Raw genomic sequence first — 20,276 nt, 5'->3', positions numbered from 1 at the left:
AAATATAAATACTAAGGGGTAGACATTGAAAAAAAAACAGTAATTAAAATGTAATGAATGTAAATCAACAGTTGTCACCAAGTAAGGGTAACAACAAAATTAAAAATCAATTAAATAATAATAATAATAATAATAATAATAATAATACACGTACACACATAAAAGTTATTGTAAATTAAGTTATAGAATAGAATTAATAATAGAATAGATATAATAAAATAGAATTTTAAAGATTCATCAACCAAGTCAACCCTAAAATGCAAGCGTGGACCATTGAACCATAAAAACAGATTTTATAATGTGACCTTCAGGGTGAAACACTGCAGCCAGAGGTCCTTTCCTCTTTTCTTTCTTATTTTGACAAATACTATCATTTCATTCTATCACCCACTTTAAGCCTGCTTTTGGGAGCGCTGAACACAGGGGCAGAATCAAGGGCCTTTGGAAAAAGCTGAGTACTTCAGGTAATTAAAGCTGGGTGAGTGGCAGACGAGAGCGGTAAAAAAAAGATCACCTGGTGAAGCCCTCCGAAAAGGTGTTTCATTAAAAGCCTTTTACCATACAAGCACAACACAATGTGGGGACGCCGTATTTTACCACTTGTGCTCAACAGGCCCTCAGAGCAGTGGCTCGGATGAGAGCAGAAACCTATCCCGGTTAATAATCTCATAACAAAAGCTAAAAGACATCATCCTATTAACTAGTGGTCCCCAGCGCTAATGCGAGGTACTGCCCTGTGCCTCTGTATAGAGAACACAGCTATTAAAAAGGAGTGTGTGAACAGCCGGCAGGAGACTCCGTCAGACCCGGGCCCTCTTTCACCCTTTATCTGTCCCCTCTTGTACGGGAGCTGTCAGTGATATCATGAAGCTTGAGGAAATCATCATCGACATCTGTCAAAAGCGTTTCATTTTGGGTGTTGTGTTTTAACTGAAACGTGCGAAACGAGAAGACTGAAGTCAACGTCATTTCTGTTTTGCGATTTAGATATCGTTCGATTCTTGGCGATAACTCGGAAGAGGAATGCTAGTGACACCTCCCCCTTTCCCTTCAGCACCTCCAACTCCTTGTTGCACATTTTACCTTTTTTCTTTTCTTCTTTCCTCTGTCCTTTCTTTCTCAGGGGGAATATTAAATGAGTGAGCCGGCTGAAAGGCGCTGAGTCGCTGACACAAAAAGCGTTAAAAATTCTCATTTGGTTGTCTTTATTTTGCTAGCGCCATGTGGTCCTTGAAGATGTTGAAAACACGGGAAGCAGAGGAAAGATCAGAGCCGGCTCATTAGCATTGGGACAGAACTGGAGAGGCAGCGGTGTATAGTGGGCCCTACTCCAGAGCTCCAGTGAGAGCGGTTGGTGGTAAGCTCCCTGTTTCATTGTGCTTTTGTCTTTCCTCCGGGTCTACCTCACAGCGGGGAGCAACGCTAGCCCCAGGTTACACAAGGGAATTATGGGAAAAAATGATTTTGACCAAGGTGGAGAGGACTCAGACATTATCAGACGCAGGCTTCGTGTGCAAAGATGATGTTCTTGGCGAAATGGAAGAGAAGGTAGAAACGAAGACTCTTCATCATATTCTCATTGAATCCACTCTAGGCAGTTCAATCTACTCATACAGTCTGGAAAAAACCCTACAGACCAACAGTGTTCTCTGAAAATCATACATCAGTATAAACCTGCAACAGTTATGCAGAAAATGTCAGACTTTAGCTATGATTTATAAGCATGCAATTTAAAAAGACTGTTTATTAGTGAATTATCCTACACATTTTAGCCCAAGTGTTTGGTCGTGATGACAGCATCCACATCGGCGGACTAAATGCCTCATTTTTGAATGGAAAGAGGAAAACATCAGTTCTAACCCGTCTCCATCTCACCCCTGCCTTCCCCAGTCGTAGTGAAATGGATAAAGGTCTAGTTGGATGGGTTTATCGGGTAAATCCTGCTGGTTGGCCTGCTATCTTGGATGATGACCCTGAAGAATGTCAACAGCTCATTTCCCCAAAGCTGGAAGGAGTCACCATGGAAGTCATAATCTGCTCCTCCGCAAAGCCCTTGATTCAAATGCCGAATCTCTCCATCTTTTCAAATATATATTAACAGGAATCGTCCACTCCTGCGCACCCATAACACTTCTTATAAGTTCTGAGAAGGAAATGTTGGCTATCAAATAATCCAGCTTTCAATTTTATAGAATTGTCTTTAATTTAATGCCTTTATATTGTGGTTACATTATTTGACTCGAGGAGGTCTGACCACAAACACTGGTCTCTTTAAAAATGACTTGTAATATTGTTAGTATAAAATACTAATATTGTTAAGAGTTCCTGACTGTACATTAAAGTAAAGCATGGCGCTAGCAAGGGAATGCTGATGAAATATATAAATCAGACGTTACTTTGGATAAAATATGCATAATTGTTAAGTTTTCTTTACCTACTATAATTGCTTGATTCTGATTGGTTCGAACTGGAATACTTTTTGCCCAACATATTCATGCTCACACCCTGCATCTTCTGTTCCTACCAACAGGACGACAGCAACACCACGAGACACCAGAGTGATTTTTTTGGCCGTGTTGTCGGGGGTCGTCTGGTTGACACTAGCTGGCCTCCAAAAAGAGCCCAGGACCAGATGTTACCGAAATGATCAACAACCAAAGCAACAATAGCTACGGGGGAGGGAGAGAGCAGCATAAATTAATGGCTGATTTCTCTGGCTTTGATGGAATTAGCGGTACTTCTTTTCTCAATGTGCCATGTGAATGTCCTTGCGTTAAACGTTTTTTTTCCTATTCTCTTTCTCTCTCTCTCTCTCCCCTTTTTCCCCCTTTTTGACAAGTAAGGCCACCCAGCAGAAAGCAACTGATGCAAAACCCCCAAGTAATCCCTGTGTTTATCTCTCCACTGTGGTAAGTCTGAACACAGACCCCATTATCTCACGGATTTGAGCAAACTTTCATTTATTTGTTGGCCTTGGGTATTCTCTTTCTTCAACTTCGATGCCTGAGTTTAGGATCCCCTGATTCCCCTATTCCAATGTAAATAGATTTGCATAGTGTCACAATGCATCTAGCTGAGGTACTGATTAGCTGACAGAGGGGAGGCCTGTTTGCAAGGGTGGGGGGACCCCAGTAGACATGTACATGTAAAAAGGTGCCTTCCAGGAGGGAGCAGTGAGCACATACATATGTATCTGTGATTGCATGAAGCTTCTCAAAATCTCCACACAGCCAAATGGAAAAGGGCTGCTTGGATTCCTGCCCCCATCTCTTTCTCTCAAACCAAAACTAACGGCGTCAACTGCACCTGATTTAACTACTAAAATCGACCAAATGGACAATTTTCTCACAAAAAATTGATTTATAGGCATTATATGCCATGTAAAAACACATTTAGATGACATGAATTAAAAGGATAGGTTACCCAAAAATGAAAATTCTGCCACCGTTAAATCATCTTCGTGTTGTCCCAAACCTGCACGACTTTCCTCTGTGAAACACAAAGAATGATATATTGAAGAAATGTTGCTGTTCATACAATGAAAGTCAATTTTTGGATATTGACTTTTATCGACATTGTATGCACAAAACATTTCTTATAAATATCTTTGTGTGTTCCACATTTTAGGGTGAATATTCCCTTTCACCATTTAAATGTAATTGGTGTTTATTTAAATGATGTATCGTAACATTATGTAGCATGAACATAATAATGCTAAGGCAGTAGATGCTTTTGACAGTCATCTGAAAGGCTGCAAATCTTGTGGGCAAGCAGGTGTCAATCATTTGAAGTTACAAACTACCATTATACATGAGCTATAGTAGATATTAAACTAGCATTAACATAAGATGGCAGTCCTAGCACCACCTATTTGAAACGCAAGCATTTTGGTAAGACATTAGTGTGCGTTAAGGCCAGGTTGTAGCCATTTAGGAGTATCTCTGTTATCTCATCGACTTAGGACCTGCTCTACCTCTCTGTTTACATACTTGAGGTGTGAAATTCTGGGGGGTTATCAGAGCTGGAGCAACACTCCATTTAGATTCACACCGAACCCTGAGAGATGCTGAAATGGTTACCTGTAGAGATGACAAATTAGCACAAGCAGCAAGGACCCGTCAACACCTGGAGAATGTTTTTGTTACTAATATATGATTTGCTTTTATTTGCTTAATCTGCTTTCCAAGAAAACGTCTGAGCAAACGATTGCAGAGGGTGAAACACATCTGCTGGCCCCCGAGATTTTCAGCCTTTCAGATGACTGTAAAAAGCATTTAAAAGTTGTTGTAAGCATTATTTAACAAACAAACTGGCTTATGATAGCATAATATTACAGTGTACCCATGTAAATGCAGAAGATATTTTGAAGAATGTCTCATCTCTACAATGATACTTTCATTGTATTCGGAAAAACACTGAGACATGTTCCACAGAATAAAGTAAGTCATACAGTTTTAGAACAGCATGAGGGTGAGTAAACAAATTTTCATTTTTGGGTGAACTATTCCTTTAAGGCCAAAAGGTACAAGGAGAGAGAATGAGGAATGTGGCATTGCTTGGATTGAAGCAAAATGGGCTAGATGAGTGTGGAGGTGCTACTCCCTCTGCGTTGTAGTCATTTCCCTCCTGCAGTGCGCCTTTGCATAATTTGCCCCTCCTCCCCCATTAGAGCGGTCGGCTCGTCTCCCCGGGCCATGTGTTAGAACAAATTTGAGCAGTGTCATATTGCACGTATTTCAACAAGGCCAATACGGTTCCCGCCCAATTTGCTTAATGAATTAAGCTGAGGAGAGTAATGGATGTGCTAACACTATTAGCCACCCTCCACACATCTGCATTGTGGATTCTGGCGTTTTCTTTTCTCCCCCCTATAACCCTCCCATTTTTTCCCCCTCTCTTCCTCTCCTCAGGTTTGCTTAAGGACAAATTGATAATGAGTCTCCTCCCTACAGTAACTATAAAAGTCGCTTCCCTCACTATCTTTCCATCTCTACTAAGCGGCTAACAGCAGAACAATAGCATTTAAATGGTCATTTCCATTAGCTCAAATGAGCTGTTTTGGGTGTCGTTAGCGTGTTTTAGCATGCTAAAGGTGGGCTGGGGAGAGCGGCCGTGTGCTGATAAGGTTCAGGTAGTACGTTAGAGGAATGTGTAGCCTAGAGAGGCCCATACAAAGGGAAATGAACAACAACTGAGCTAGCATAGCAGGGCTGTTAGCACGTGAATGCCCCTAATTACAGGCCAACCCCGCGTCATTACACTTAATTGTAAAGTGTGTCTTAATCAGTTTCCATATGAAAAGGTCTATTAATTAAGTGCATGACTGAAATTCAATTATGTTGTCAGGAGACAATTTGTAAACCAAATAATGATCAATTATGCAAACAGAGTCCAGTGCACCCAAACTGTTTTGCTAAGCCTTTTTCTAGTTGAGAACTTCTAGGAAAAATCTAATTGAGTTAAATTAAAAACAAATTTAACAACTACACATACTGAATGACATTCAAAAGTGCAACTTAAAGAAATATTTTTAACCGTTAAATCTGTTAGTGTGTTCACAAACCTAAATATGTGTCAAAGAAATTTTCATTTAGAAATAATGCAAATGCTTGCGGAAAAAAGTGGGGTGTTACGCCCATGGGATGCAAGTTCAAATCCAGCCTGTTTCAAACAAATCCAATCCCATCTCCTCTCTACTGTCCTCTACACTAAAGACAAAAATCCCATAAAAATGAAAAAAGACAGTCACGCACACCAGTGCCACAAAAACACAACGAAAAACTAAACGAACAAAAAAAAAAGCCCAGCAGATCATCGAGGTCTTGGCTGGCGTTGTGGAGAGCGGCTCTCTGTTTTTCCGTGCGTATGGAGCCGCAGTGGCATGGCACTAGCTGCTTTTGGCTGGGTCTTACTGGAATGGCAGTCAAAGGGGGGGAAAAGATGAAAAGGCCTCAAGATGCTTCAATAAAGGGGAGATTATAATAAGCGCCATCATTGTGCCCCTTTTGAAAATGTTAATCAGGCATATCACTGCCTGCCTGCAATGCCACATGTAGCAGCGTTTAACTTAACTTCACACCAACAATTTAGAGGACAGCAAGGCCACTGCAAAACACATGGGGGGGGATAAAAGAGAGGGATAGAGGGAAAAGGAAAACAAACAGGGATGGAGAGGGAGCGCTACAACGGGCGACTGGTCGTAATTTCGGTGTCGTTATAAAAATCTAAATTACATGTCTCTCAATGCAGGCCGTATCTCCCGCAACCAACAAACCCTTCCCCCCCCAACGCCCCCCACCGCAGACACTATCCACCCCGTGCGTTTTATCTTAAGATTCTCAGACAATGCCTGGAGGATCCCCTTCTCTAATCTTCCTTAAAATCCCCTTTCATCCAACTGTTAAAGAATGTTTGAAAGCCTGACACCAGACCAAAAAAAACCCTCTTCACATCTGGGAAAAGCTTTCGGAGGGAGGGCTTGCTGGTTGGGGGTTTGAATGCGAAGTCAATGCAACTTAACTAATTAAATTGTTTTTGCCTCTCGAACATTCAAACGGCCTCGGAGATTAAAAAGGGCTGATGTGAGGCGTTTTCCTTCTTGCTTCCAGCGACCATTGCAATAAACTGGACAAATGCAAGAGTAGTGCTAATGTCTTACAACATGCATTAATTGAGGCTAAAGGTCTAACCTGTTTATATTAGGTAGCGAGAATACATGACTTCACAAAGGCGATCTGCGCTGTGCGCGTAACGGTCCGGTGAGAATTAAAAGCAGCGGGAAGAACAAAGGCCGCAAAAGCCAGCAGCTGAAAATGGACCATTCTGATGTTAACCAGCTCTTGAAGTCGAGCACATAGTCCAGCACTAAACCTGAATAGGCGGTCACCTCCTGATCCAGCGCTGGCCTTTGGTCGTGCCGATAAAAGCCATCCTTATGAGCCGAATTCCTGCGTTTGTCTCCAGGCTTACTTTTCCGCTACTCACGGCGCACGCTTAGCAGGAAGGCTAAACGAGGTCTTTGGTCTTTAAAATTAGAGTGGACAAGCTACCGAACTAGCATGCAAATCCCATGGAGGAGAAAGAATAGGACAGAGGGAGTAGAGGGAAAAAAAGAGAATTGAAAGAGAGACAACAGAAGAAAGAGAACAGCAGAGAGGGAGAGAAAAAGAGTTTGCGATTACGCCGATAGAGCCCGGTGCGTGCCGATTGCGAGAGACATCACAAAACCCGTCTCGTCCCCAGAACCGGGGCGAGTATTATGCTCTAAACACTTTTCCTTCTCTTACTGCGGAAAGATTATACTGGTTATCCTATTAATGCAGCTGAAATGCCATTCTAGTGTCTTTAAGCTCTTGCATAGGAGGTCAAGAGGACTATGCCACCGCTTACAAGCATGCTGTGGATGTAATCTTCCCAAAGTTACAATAATTAATGTTAAGCTTCTTTAGCAATACGTTTCTGAAAGAACTTGCCTGATAATATACTTAAAGCTGTGTTAGCTGTTAGCTGTTGTCTGAGCTCGGAGACCATTTCCCCATGCGACTCACGTAGCCAAGCTTAAATCTTTAGTCAAACTAAGGGGCTGGTTACAAGCATGTTGCCTTAGCCACACAAGCAATTCCATTTCAGTCTTGGCGGAGCTGAGATCTATAAACGCAGACACTCAAGCAATTATTTCTGCATGGCCAACACTGCCTTGGAATGTGGGCACGGAGAATTAATGTGGGAAAACTGAGGGGGGAAAAGCAACAAACCAAAAAAAAAAAAAGGACTGACGTTTTGAAAAAGGTGCACATCTGTTAAGAAGCCTGGAAGAGGACGGCCACGTCTCCGTGAATAAAACAAACATAACGGGCCTCTTCTGACACCGCCGTGCGTCTGTTTTTCCGGCACAGACTACTGTGATGGCTTGTCTGTAAACTGCATTAAGCTGATGATATCCGTCTTGTATGAATTTCTGTGACCGCGGCGAAGAAAAAGAGAACGGATTAGCATGCAATAAAACCTGTGTCAATCTTATCAGACTCAAGTGCAATTTTTAAACATATGTTAATCTCACCTAAAACTCATTCTTTTCCTCTGTGCTTTTTTTAAAATCTCTTATCGAGAACTCTGTAGGTGTGTGGGTTTTAGAGCGCCTTTAAATGCCATTATTTTCATAATTGCGTTCATTGTTGCAGGTTATAAAGCAATTTGAAAATCATATGTGTGCATAAATGCATGCTGAGCAGATGTCAGGGAGATGCATTCAGAGGCTTGCTGAATATCAAAAGCCGTGCAGATAACATTTACACACATTTCAATGCTGCATGCTGAAAAAATTTCAATGTGATTCGGGACGGTATTGTGCTCGGACAGAATGGCGAGCGCGCGAATAGCTCTCCTCTCTCGCTTTTGATTTCGCCAAACGATCAAAATTGATATGTTTAGAAAATCGGGTGACAATAACATATTTAGACGTAATTCCAGGGATGTGGCTAACTGAGGTAATGGCTGAGCTGCTGGCGAGTGTGTGTGTGTGAAGGACACTGCTCCCTCTGGTGTGGGAATAACAAGTTCATTAGGCAGGAGCCACCGCAGGCCTCTGCGTTCCCCCGAGCGTTCTGCGTTCCGTTTACGGCCTCCTAGCCCATCAGCGGCTGCATCATTAGGGCTCTGCCATAATTAAGAGCTGTTAGAAAGTGAATTCTCCAACTGCAGATTAGAAAATTAAACTATTTACTGATTACATATTAATAGAAGACAACAATGGCAGTCGCCATAAGCTTGGAAGGCAACCAAGGAATACATCTGTGTACTTAATTACCATAAACAATGGTTGCATGGAAATAGAGTTTTATACGCATTCCCTTCTGTAATACGCCTGATATCAGAAGACACTTGACAATTCGTGTTCAATTATCTTCATTCTTTAATGTGCTGTGAACTGCACACAGTAAATAAATTAACCAGCCCAATTACTGTGAATTCATCTGGGAAACAAACGCAAAAAACCAGCAGACTAAGGCAGAGCGTATAATGAGAGGGGGAGGGGGGTATCAGGGATCACGAGAAGTTCTTAATACAGTTTTTATATGTATATAAATATAACTTTATAAGTGTGCATACATACAGATATGCATACACATATTTATTTAACTTTTGCTTATTTGTTTGCAGTCATCATTGTATGCATGTTGTGAATATATATTCTAAATACAGTACGTGACCCTGGACCACAAAACCAGAACCATGAAGATATTTTGTAAATTTCCTACCGTAAATATATCAAAACTTAATTTTTGATTACTAATATGCATTGCTAAGGACTTAATTTGGACAACTTTAAAGGCAATTTTTTTGCACCCTCAGATTCCCGATTTTCAAATAGTTGTATCTCGGCCAAATATTATCCTATCCTAACAAACCATACATCAATGGAAAGCTTATTTATTCAGCTCTTATTCAGAAATCTCTGTTTCATCAAAAAAAAAAGAACCTTATGACTGGTTTTGTGGTCCAGGGTCACAAATATATTCTCTGTCTCCATTTACACACACACACACACACACACACACACACACATATCATAACAGTTGTATATTACTATTATATTGGGCACAACCCTAACTGTACATATCACACATATCATATATATTTATCTGAATAATTTCTAGTGACATAAAAAATTAATTACATGCTATCAAAACTGAGAAATATGTAGTTAAAAAAACTTATGACAATATACAATACTTATTTATAATACTTGCACTAATACAGTGCAACACAGCTTAGCATGATTATATTCAATATGTGTATTCTGAGCATAACATATGACATTTGTTTTGTGTATATTTAGCTATAGAGGCTGTTTCTGGCAGACTATGTTGTCTGTGAACCTGACAGCGGCATGAATGCACCTGTTTGCAGTGCTGAAATGCATGCACTAGCTCAGACAGGTAAGCACATTAAGGTGAGACTCGTACATGGGGTCTGGTGTGTAACTGCGCCTCTTATTTCTGTGTGTGGTGTAAATCTTGCCGAAATGTCTGGTTTGGTTCTCCACCTGCTAGGGCATTCAAGCCATTTATCATTCAGAGCGAGAAAAAAAACCCTTCAAACGGACACAGCGGCTTTGACTTCAACAGGGTCCAGGTGAGTGTGAAGAGAGCGAGCGAGGGAGGGATGGATGGAAGGTTGGGCAAACACAAAACTGTGATAGTCATGATATCATCCTCAATGTGATGGAGAAGCATAAAAATTCAACCGTCTACTTTCCCCTCCTTTTTTCAACCCCCACTTCCCAACACTGCCCTTGTGAGAAATGATTGTTTCGTATCAGCATCTGGATGGAAGGAAGCTTTTCTTAAATTTTAGTTATTGAGGTGCTGGAGTCTCAGAACGGAGCTCCATGTTTTAACAAAGGCTCCGCAGCCCTTTTTCCCTGCTATACACACCTGAAAGATCGCCCCACATCCTTTCATATTTGTATATGCGAGGAGAAGAGAGAGCGATAGAGGGAGAGAGAGAGAGAGAGAGGGAGGAGGAGAGCAAGTGCATGTATCTATTAATATGTGTCTTTCATTATTTCAACATTTCCTTTTCGGTCCAGCCCCCAAACAGCAGCCCTCCCCGTTTCTCTTCCTCCCCTCTTCACCCTTTACCCCTCTGCCGTATCCCCCTCTCTCCCTCCTTCTCTCTCTCTCTCTCTCTCTCTCTTCTACAGCATATCATTGAAGGCCAGATATGGGGTTCTGTTGCGCATGGCTGCACGGTACTGTTCAATAGTGGCTGGCTGGCGGACGCTATCAGCACTAGTTATCAGCTCCCATGAAGGCTCTCTTATCACGGCGGCCCAGAGAGCCTCCCTGCATCCTCACCGCCCCTTTTCATATCCCCGCTGCCGCCCCAACATCCCGGCTTCAAAGATTCACACTTCCCAAACTCCATAAGAGTTTGTGAACGCTCAATTTGCCAAAACTGTTTACAGTGTAATTGGGCGGCGTACCTGTGTCCATGAGATAGCGCAGACGCTTCTCCACACGCGAGGCCCGCGTGTCGATCTGCCTCTGCTCGCTCTCCAGCGCCGCCAGTTCTCCCACCACGTACTGACTGGTGTCTTTGAACGCTTTCTGCTGGGCAAGAACAAACGAGAGGAAGGGGGAGTGATGAGAGGTTAGAAATGAAGCATCACATCCTGGGTTTATATAGCTTTTTAATACCAGGGGAACAGTGGTCATAATGATGACTGGTGAATATTGCTTTAATTAATTAAACAAATGAAATGTTTTTTTGTTTTTTTTCTGATTTCTTTGGAAATCATGTACTGCTGTCAATTTTTAAAAGTGATAAAAATTACAAAAACATTCCTAAATTAGGCTAATTAGTAAGATGGGGGGGGGGGGGTCTAAATTAAAAAATTAAATAAAAAAAGATTGAAAAAGTTAAAAAAATTAAAAAGAATAATTAGTAATAAATAAATAATAAATAAATAAGGTATATTAACATAAAAGCATTGTGTTAAAAATGGTGTATATGTAAATAAAATAAAATAATAAATACTCAGAGCTACTGTAGTATAATTTTTTCTGACTATGTTTAAAGCTTTATTTATTTAGTTATTTATTGCCTTAATTCCTGGCATAATAATATCCGTTTCTGCAGTTACGGACTGTAGCTTTAATGCCGAGGTATGACTACGTGCATGAATTTATTACATTAACATATTATCTACTGTATGATAATTTTTCTGAAACTGTTTGAAGATTTATTTATTTATTTTAATTTATTTATTGCCTTAGTTCCTGCTGTAATAATATCTGTTTCTGTATATAATAACTGTAGCTTTAAATGCTGAGGTTTGACTGCGTTCATAAATTGATCATATATTACACACGTAAATAAAAGTTAAAATAAATTGAAATATTTATTTACTGTCTTTTATAATTCCTGGCATTCGTAATTCTTTTCCACAGTTACGGACTGTAGATTTAAATGCTAAGGTTTGACTTCATACGTAAAGCCTCAGGCAGGAGGGTGCACTTACACACCAATATAAACACGCTAAATGACCTGAGAGAATCCAGTATTACAGCAGTCTGGAGACTGACACACAGAGAGACAAAATTGAAATATACGGGAGAGGTGGGTCAGTGCCTAAGGGCCTATCAGCAGGGATCTAAGAGATCTACGCAGCTCATGCGTGTGCTCAGATTCACTCGTGTACACATTTGGAAACATGCTCCCTTTCTCACACACTAGCCCTGGTGGCAGCAGCACCCTCTGGCTCGTGGGAAACACTGGAGTGAAGGATGAGACAGTGATTAGGGAGAAATAGAGTAATTAAACTGCACGCTTAATTCTGAGTGTGTGATAGTGACAAGCACTCCCACCCCCTCTTTATTCCACTCGTTTATCGCCTTCCTCTGTCCTCTCCTCCTTCCATCCTTCCTACTATTCCGAGATAGAGGGGGAGGGGAAAAAGAGTGCTAATTTAAATTCACATCCTAAAGATTGCTGCAAAAATATATATATTTTTAGTGCTGATGCACCTTATTTCATAATAGGAACGAGGGAAATGGGGAAGAAAGTTTTTTTCCATCCAAGACAGCACTTTTTCTGCCTGAGTCCTCCTGCTGTCCATCAAACTCCACCTTCCTCTTCCTCGCTGCTCTATCAAATACTTCTCCCACAAATCAATTTTACACATGATCAGCCCCCTCCCCTCTACTCTCGCCTCTCTGCCATAATTAAGTGTTGAAATTTCCATATATATTATATTAATGCAAACATCATTCGCTGGGTAATTCAGCTTGAGCTGGGTAATGGGCAAGTTCAACACCCATTAACCCCTACACAGAGAGGGGCAAAGCTGGTCTCTACTGACCTTCCCTCTCTCTCTTTCTGTGTCTCTATCTATCTCACTCTTCCCAGGGTATGTTTCTCTATGCTCTGGCCCTATATGTGGTGCCACAATAATTAAAATTTCATTAGATCAGCCTACATGGAGAGACTGAACGAAGATGGGACAAGAAAAGATAATTATATCATTCTAAACTATTAATATAATATAATATATATAAAACAAATAATAATATTTTATTTTTATGTATACAACATAAAAATATATAAAATATTTTAAATTATATTTCAAATAATTTAAATTAATGAAACATTTCAAATGAATAAATTACATTTCAACTATTTAAAAATGTAAACATTTAGGACAAATTAAAAGGGTTCGGAGGAAAGGACACACAGGAGTAGTGCAAGGTATATCTACTATGTCCATTTCCTTTTTCCTAATCTTACAATTATCAGGGAACAGCAGTCTAATTTGGCTGGTCTCTTCAGCTTTAGGGAAGAACAGATTGACATAAGTGTTAAAAAAAAACCTCTCTGGCCCTCAGAAAGATGTGAGTGACTGTGTGCAGGTTTGACGTCCAACTATGACCTGGTGTCACAGACAACATCAGTACGAACGAACAGCTCTGACTGAGAATTTAAATATCCATTTAAGTACTTCATCTTCTGTTGGTTTTCGTCCTTCTGTCTCTGTCAAAGCTCCTCTCTCCTCAGCTGCCCGCTTTAGATCTTCCGGCACTGATCTCTGCCTTTTAACCTCTGAAACGAGAGAAAGAGAGATATTAAATGTTGATCGAGTTCATTCTCACCTGGGCACAATTTTTTTTTATCAGATGAACTTTTAAACCATTCAGACAGATCTGACATCTTCATTAAAGAAATCTCAAAGTGTATAGAAACACCTTATACAGCTGTTATTAAACTGTTAGCATTCTTGAGACACTTCAGTGAAGACTTCAAGATAGTCTTCACATTAAGCCTAATTAACTAGAAAAAAAAAATTGACTGCTACAGGCTTATGCATTAAATACATTCATTTAATGATTACTGAACTGTTCAACAATGTAAAATCCTCCATAAACTTTATGCAGTCAGTGACAACAAAAGTAAAGGACCTCACCTGGCCTGGTCTCTACGTATTGGCTGAATGATTTGAGCTGTGTTTTCCTGACTGCAGACTCCTTGTGGAAGACAACGGGACTGCGCAGACGTTCCGTTGCCCTGCGAAGACGCTCCGCGTGCAATTCATCAACATTATTCTATAAAAACATTTAAAAAGAGGGGGTAAAGAGCAGTTAACTTAAAAGTAGAGCAGAGTCATTTGAATAAAAGTTGCTTCTGATGCCGGTCGACATTAAAGAAAAGAACAAATTAGACACACATGGCCAAGAAATGTTTAACGATGGAGCGCCGCGCCTGAAGGACGGCCGACGAAAGGTTCTGCAGCATTTGGTACATCTCCGAGTCCCACATTAACTCACAAGCACAAAGGAAATAAGGCAATTAAGTCTACTTTCAACAAAACCTGAGCCAGAAAATGTATTCAGATTATGCAAATTAAAAGCACTATTGTCTTGGAAGCGAACACGTGTTAGCAGCTTCTCACTGCGGCTTCCAATCACCTCAATATTGAAATGTGTTATTATGTGCTGGGCCCAATAAGCCAAGCAGACTGGAAAGCGAAACGGCAGCGTTCAGAATAACATTTGCAACGTCAATAATAATAGGAAACGTCTAATAAAGTTCGCAATTAGCGAACACGTTCCACTGCTTGAGACTGAGAGGGAGAAACATTGTTAGTGCAGACGCTAGCTCAGTGGTGTGTGTACGGAAACCGCACAGCTAATAAAGACAAGCGTGTACAAACAGACACACACACCGCCTCTGGCCTGTTTATTCTTAAATTATAACTTTGAAAACAAAGCTGCAATTAGCATGTCCCTAGAGAACAACAAATTTAGCCTGATCTCAGAGATGTTCAGCATCTCTATGTATGAATATTAACAGTTATAGCTGTTTATCCAACCGACCCGACATGTTTAAACGAACAATATCAGCTGTCAAAAGCCCTAATTTGTAGCTTCCCTTCAGCCATCTTGACAGATTGTAACTTAACTTTCAGATATTCCTACAGGCTGGATGAGACGCATACCTGTACGTGGGTCAATGACATATCAAAGGAAGTCCCTTAACTACTATGTACTTACGTCAAAAAATAAGTACTTATTGTGTTCATATTGTATTGCAAAACACTTTTGCTGCTACTGAGGTAGGATACAGGTAAGGTTAGGGACAGGTTTGGTAGTATGGGATAATAAATGCTGTAAAAATATATTGCTTGTTGTTAATGTTTTAGTTTGTTAGTTAATGCATTAATATTAACAAACGAGACTTAATAGCAAAGTGCTCTGAAAGTTTTTAAATATATTTTTTGAAACTATCATGAATAATTAATTCATAAACATTACTATTAGTCACAACACATTTTACAACTTTTAACCCCCCTCCCACACACACACACAAACCAAAATAAATTTGAAGTCAGAAATGAAAAAGCATACTTAGAATAGGTCTATTCAAATCATTGTACGTATACATTTTTTTATAAAAAAACAAAAACAAAAAAACATTAGTTCACAGACAGGACAGAGTGGGGGGAAATGAGCAATACGTCACAACCCATTTAAACATATGTTGGCAATCTGAAGGTGAAAAAAAATGTCATTTCACCTTAAATCCGCCATTATAAGTGGAAAGCACTGCAGTTATGACAAAAAAACCAAAGGCGTGAGCGTGTTACGTGTTAAAACGACACATTCAACAGCCTGGATCTCTAGAGACAGCTCAACAAAGCCCTTTAACCCCGTCTGATTCCTCTCATGTTAAAGTCCAAAGAAAACAAACAGGATTCAAACCCAAAGCCCCGCTAGAATCCTCGTTTCCCGGAGGACCCGAGGCCTCCAACCCTCGCTAACAACCTCTCCCTTCAAACACCTGCCCCCACGGCCCCTTGGTACCCCTGGCTGGGGCAGATATCAGGGCTATCCCCACATCGCGATCGGCGCTTTTTAATCTGTTATCATCCCGATCATTATTGTGGTGCTGGGTATTATTTTGGCAGAGGTGTGTGTGTGTTTCTGGGATGCGTGACTAATGTTGCGGTCTGCTGCTCATTGCAGGCGGTTATCGTGTGCCACCATGGCAGCAGGCTCACAGTGCATAGAGACAATTGCTAATGAGACACAACCGGGAGCACTGGGGGACTGCAATGTGTGTGCTGGGGTGGTGGTGGGGCCTTCTGTCCCGCACCGTTCTACTACAGCCTCAAGGAGTTGTGGGATGGGAGAATTGATTCAGATTTTGTAAGAGTAAAAAGACGTTACCACAACATCAGGCCTTGAGAGAGAGAGAGAGAGAGAGAGAGAGAGAGAGAATGTGATCCTAATATGTTTGTCATAGAAAGGCAAGACAAGAATGACAAGATGTTTGATACTCAAACTTGTTCATGCATACAAGTTGCAATGGAGATGAGGGTGAAGGTGGGAAAAGAAAAGAGAGCAAGAGCTGCTCTTTCTTCAAAACCCCACTAACCACTGTGGCTCGTAACCCTGCTGATCCTCCCCTGGGCTTTGGCCTGTTGTGCAGGCCTGCAGGTCTGCAGCAGGTGCTGGACTGCTTATACAGACAACACGACCCTCGTCACTAAAAGCCATTTCATAATGAAGGCGTACTATACATTTTGATTAAATAATCAACTCACTTATAATAACTAGGATTGCAGTTGTACTGTTACTTAAATTATAATTGCCAGCTCTTGACAATAGTGATTTTTTTTTTTTTTTTTTTTAAATAACTGTCATACTTTACCATTCAAAAGTTTGGGGTCAGTTAGATTAAAAAAAAAGAAGAAGAAAAAAAAAAGAAGAAATTAATACTTTTTCAGCAAGGGTGAATTAAACTGATCAAAAGTTAAACACATTTATAATATTACAAAAAAAAAATTATATTTCGATTAAACGCTGTTCTTTTGAACTTTCTATTCATCAAAAACTCCTGAGAAAAAAACCCTAAAACAAAAATATTAAAGCAGCATGGTTTTTTTTTTTTTAACATTGACAATAAGACATGCAAGTTTCTTAAGCTCCAAATCAGCAAATTAGAATGATTTCTTCATCATGTGACACTGAGGCTGAAAATTCAGCTTTGCCACCATAGGAATAAATTATATTTGAAAATACATTAAAAGAAAAGTTTTTAAAAAATTGTAATAATATATAATAACACTACTGTTTTTACTGTATTTGTAATCATATAAATGCAGCCTTAGTGAGAGTAAGAGACTTTTCAAAGACTTGTATCCACCCCAAACTTTCCAAAAGAAGTGTGTGTGAAAGAAAATGCAGAAAATTTATGTTTGTCATAGCAGTTTTCAATAAAAACTATTTTTTCCTCTCTCAAAAATTGTAATTAATTACTAATTATATCAATTATGCTATTATTAGTTAATTATTACCAATAATATGACCGGGTAGATATTCTTCTCTGACCCAAACAATTTTGCATCACCTTCATCAGGTCTGTAAACCAGTCTCTGGAATCTAACCCATTTGTGGCTAGTCCTTGGGAAATCTCAGCCAATCATTTCACACCTGCTGCAGTGCACTGAATGAGGCCTGTCAACCCAAACAAACACATCACTGCAGTTATTGTGCATCAAAGACCCTGCTAACATCTGCTCACAGGAAATCCCCTCTGTCAGCAGAGAGAAAGAGAGAGAGGGAGAAAGGGGCGAACAGGTGCAGGAAGGTAGTCACCAGCATCTCTGAACATGCCCTGCAGTCACCACCTGGGGGCTCTGAATACAACAGCCAGATAGGAGGTCATCACACACACGTACATATAAGCACCAAGCAGTCAGTGGTACACAGGTATGCATGTTCTTACACACACAACGCTGGTATTTAATAAACACGGCAAATCAATCTAATGCATGTCAGCGTCGTGAGCCACACGCTGCTGTCGATACTTCCAAAGCTCTCTTCTCTGTCAGAAAAGGTCAGATGTGACATGAGGTAATGACTATAATGTCGTTCTGACTCGTTCATATGTTCTGGCTTAATTCATATAAACACATGATGTTCCTCACACGAATAATAAGAAAGAGTGAATAAAAGAAAAAAATTAATTAAAATCAACCTCTCTTGGCCTTTTACCTCACCCAAGGGAATGATAGATCCAAACAAATAATTTCATATTGTTAAACGACCATAACTTAACAGCAGCAAAAACAAATAAAACTTCCAAATCTCCTTTTGGAATGTTTAGATGGGTATATTTTTGCATTTTATTGTGATTTTGTGAGAGTCATGTTGTTGCTAGAGCTTTACTAAAGTATTCTGGGTGGTTGTTTACAAGTCATATGTCTCTATGATATTCTGGTTTCTTAATATGGCTTGGGTCACTACTTCAATGTAGAACTATGGGAGTTTTTGCTTATTCTGTTTTAAAATGTAGGTCTTTTAAGCTACAAGCCACACAATTTGAAGTAACACTTACATCTATAGCTGAAACAGTGCGGAATGTGTTACTCATGATGAATCTCTAAGTATGAGCAGTAATAACACAATTAGAAATGGTTAGAGTCGGTGTTTGTAAATGTGGCTACCTGCATGCTGCCCGATTCAGGGCTGAGGGGTGAAGTACTGGATGCCGTCAGGGATGAGGAAGATGATGAAGAGGAAGGAGAGCTGCCACCCTGTGGCCGAATCTCTGTGAGCTTCTTGAGCTTCAGGTCCACATGCCTGCTGTTCATCACACCTAAAGAGAACGAGAGAAAGGAAGAGAGGAAGAGTCATATGCAGTAGGCCACTCGTCTCCAACACACAGATAAGCAGAGGACATGACAATGTTTGCCCTTAAGCAAACCGGCCCTCTCAACCTCATACACACTCGCATACACACACACACACAGGAGAGATAACAAGATGCTGAGAGCCTGACACACCTGAATGTCTCCCTTGACACTCACATATACCTCGTGTGAATTAAAAGACCTCTACTGAGTCTGTAGATCCCAATGCTCCCTTAAATTTTAGTTTGCTGAGCATATACCACTTCTATTGGCTGCACTTGAGAGAAATATATAACGTCTATTATACACTTCTGTTAAAAAGTATCCTATGCTTACCAAGCCTGTATTTATTTGATAAAATAAATATTACAGATTGTAATGTTTTAAACTTCTTTACTGTCTCATTTCATCAATGTCCTTGCAGTAGAAAAAGTTCTAAACTTAAAAATAAAATAAAATCTTACTGAACCCAAACTTCTGAAAGGTAGTGTATATCATACATACATTTATCCATAATAAATGTTTTTATTATTTTATGAATATTTAATTATTGTACATTATTTTGTAAATATTTTTCAGATTACTTAAATGTATTGTTTATAAACCACACATATTAATATAATAATAAATGACAAATAATTTTACATTCATAATACATGACAATTCTGACACATTCATAATACATTATTTATTTAAAGATTATGTAAAACATTATGATGAACTAATTTTACATTATATATAATAATCAATATAATTATTATAATTTATTACTATTTTAAATAAAAGTAAAACAGTAATAAATAGTAACATTAGTAATGTTTAAAAGACATAATTATTATTACTTTTCAGTTGTTCTCTTTAAAAAAGAAAGAGGAAAAACACTAGAACTTGCTTTGTTGAGACCACAAAACAAGACAATGAAGTGAGCTACAATGAAGTTAGTACTGTACTGTTTGTGAATTAATACTCTTGGTTATTAATCAGTGCTGTATATTTCCACACAAGATTTCTTACAGCTTCAGCTGCATACTGAGGGGGGAAAGAAAAAAAAAAAAAAAAGAAAAAAAAAAAAAAAAATCAATCAATCAATGGACACTTGGACAGACTCCACTTTAAACTCTATCCATCAATTTAGCTCTTATTCAAGAAGCTCTAGCTCTTCCCCATCTGTTTTTAGGTCTGACTTCTGACAGTTCTTTTTTCCATCAGTGAGGGAACAATGTCAGATGAGCAGCCAAACATGCTTAGAGGGAACTGTGTTTGTGGTTCCATGAAAGTCATAACACGTTTTTCTCTTTAAATGAACAATGACTTCTAATTTACTATTCATATGCAAACCTGTCTTTCAAATGTGTAGGTGTCTTTTTTTATGTCCGCCTTTATATACACTCCAGTCTGTCTTCTCTAATAACCTTTCACTAGCAGGTTTAGCCTTGCCCTCTCTCTCTCACTCTTTCTCTCATCTGGGCTAGAGATGAAAGTGAGGTGAGGAAGCTTTTCATGTGGGTCCTGGTCTCGTCACCCAGCATCCCTCTCTCTCCCTAAAAAACACCACAGGAGTCATTTATCAGGCCTCAGCACA

At 39.7% G+C, this 20,276-nt stretch overlaps 1 protein-coding gene across 6 annotated transcripts in view; it reads right to left on the bottom strand.

Moving 5' to 3' along the window:
• The window catches only part of ehbp1 (EH domain binding protein 1), a 142,556-nt gene that overhangs the window by 15,278 nt on the left and 107,002 nt on the right, over positions 1–20,276 (bottom strand). For 4 of the 6 annotated variants that reach the window (XM_058750157.1, XM_058750160.1, XM_058750159.1 and 1 more), the window contains 4 exons: positions 18,509–18,660; positions 13,964–14,102; positions 13,502–13,602; positions 10,988–11,114 (listed from right to left, as the gene is read on the bottom strand). In XM_058750157.1, the coding sequence (XP_058606140.1) occupies positions 10,988–11,114; positions 13,502–13,602; positions 13,964–14,102; positions 18,509–18,660 (519 nt within the window). The remainder of the gene's footprint in view (positions 1–10,987; positions 11,115–13,501; positions 13,603–13,963; positions 14,103–18,508; positions 18,661–20,276) is intronic. The other 2 variants (XM_058750158.1, XM_058750162.1) reach the window with 1 other exon arrangement.

This window comes from Onychostoma macrolepis, chromosome 17, assembly GCF_012432095.1.
Source record: "Onychostoma macrolepis isolate SWU-2019 chromosome 17, ASM1243209v1, whole genome shotgun sequence".
NCBI lineage: Eukaryota > Metazoa > Chordata > Actinopteri > Cypriniformes > Cyprinidae > Onychostoma > Onychostoma macrolepis.
The sequence above is the reverse complement of the archived record's forward strand: the minus strand, read 5'-3'. Positions and strand labels throughout refer to the sequence as shown.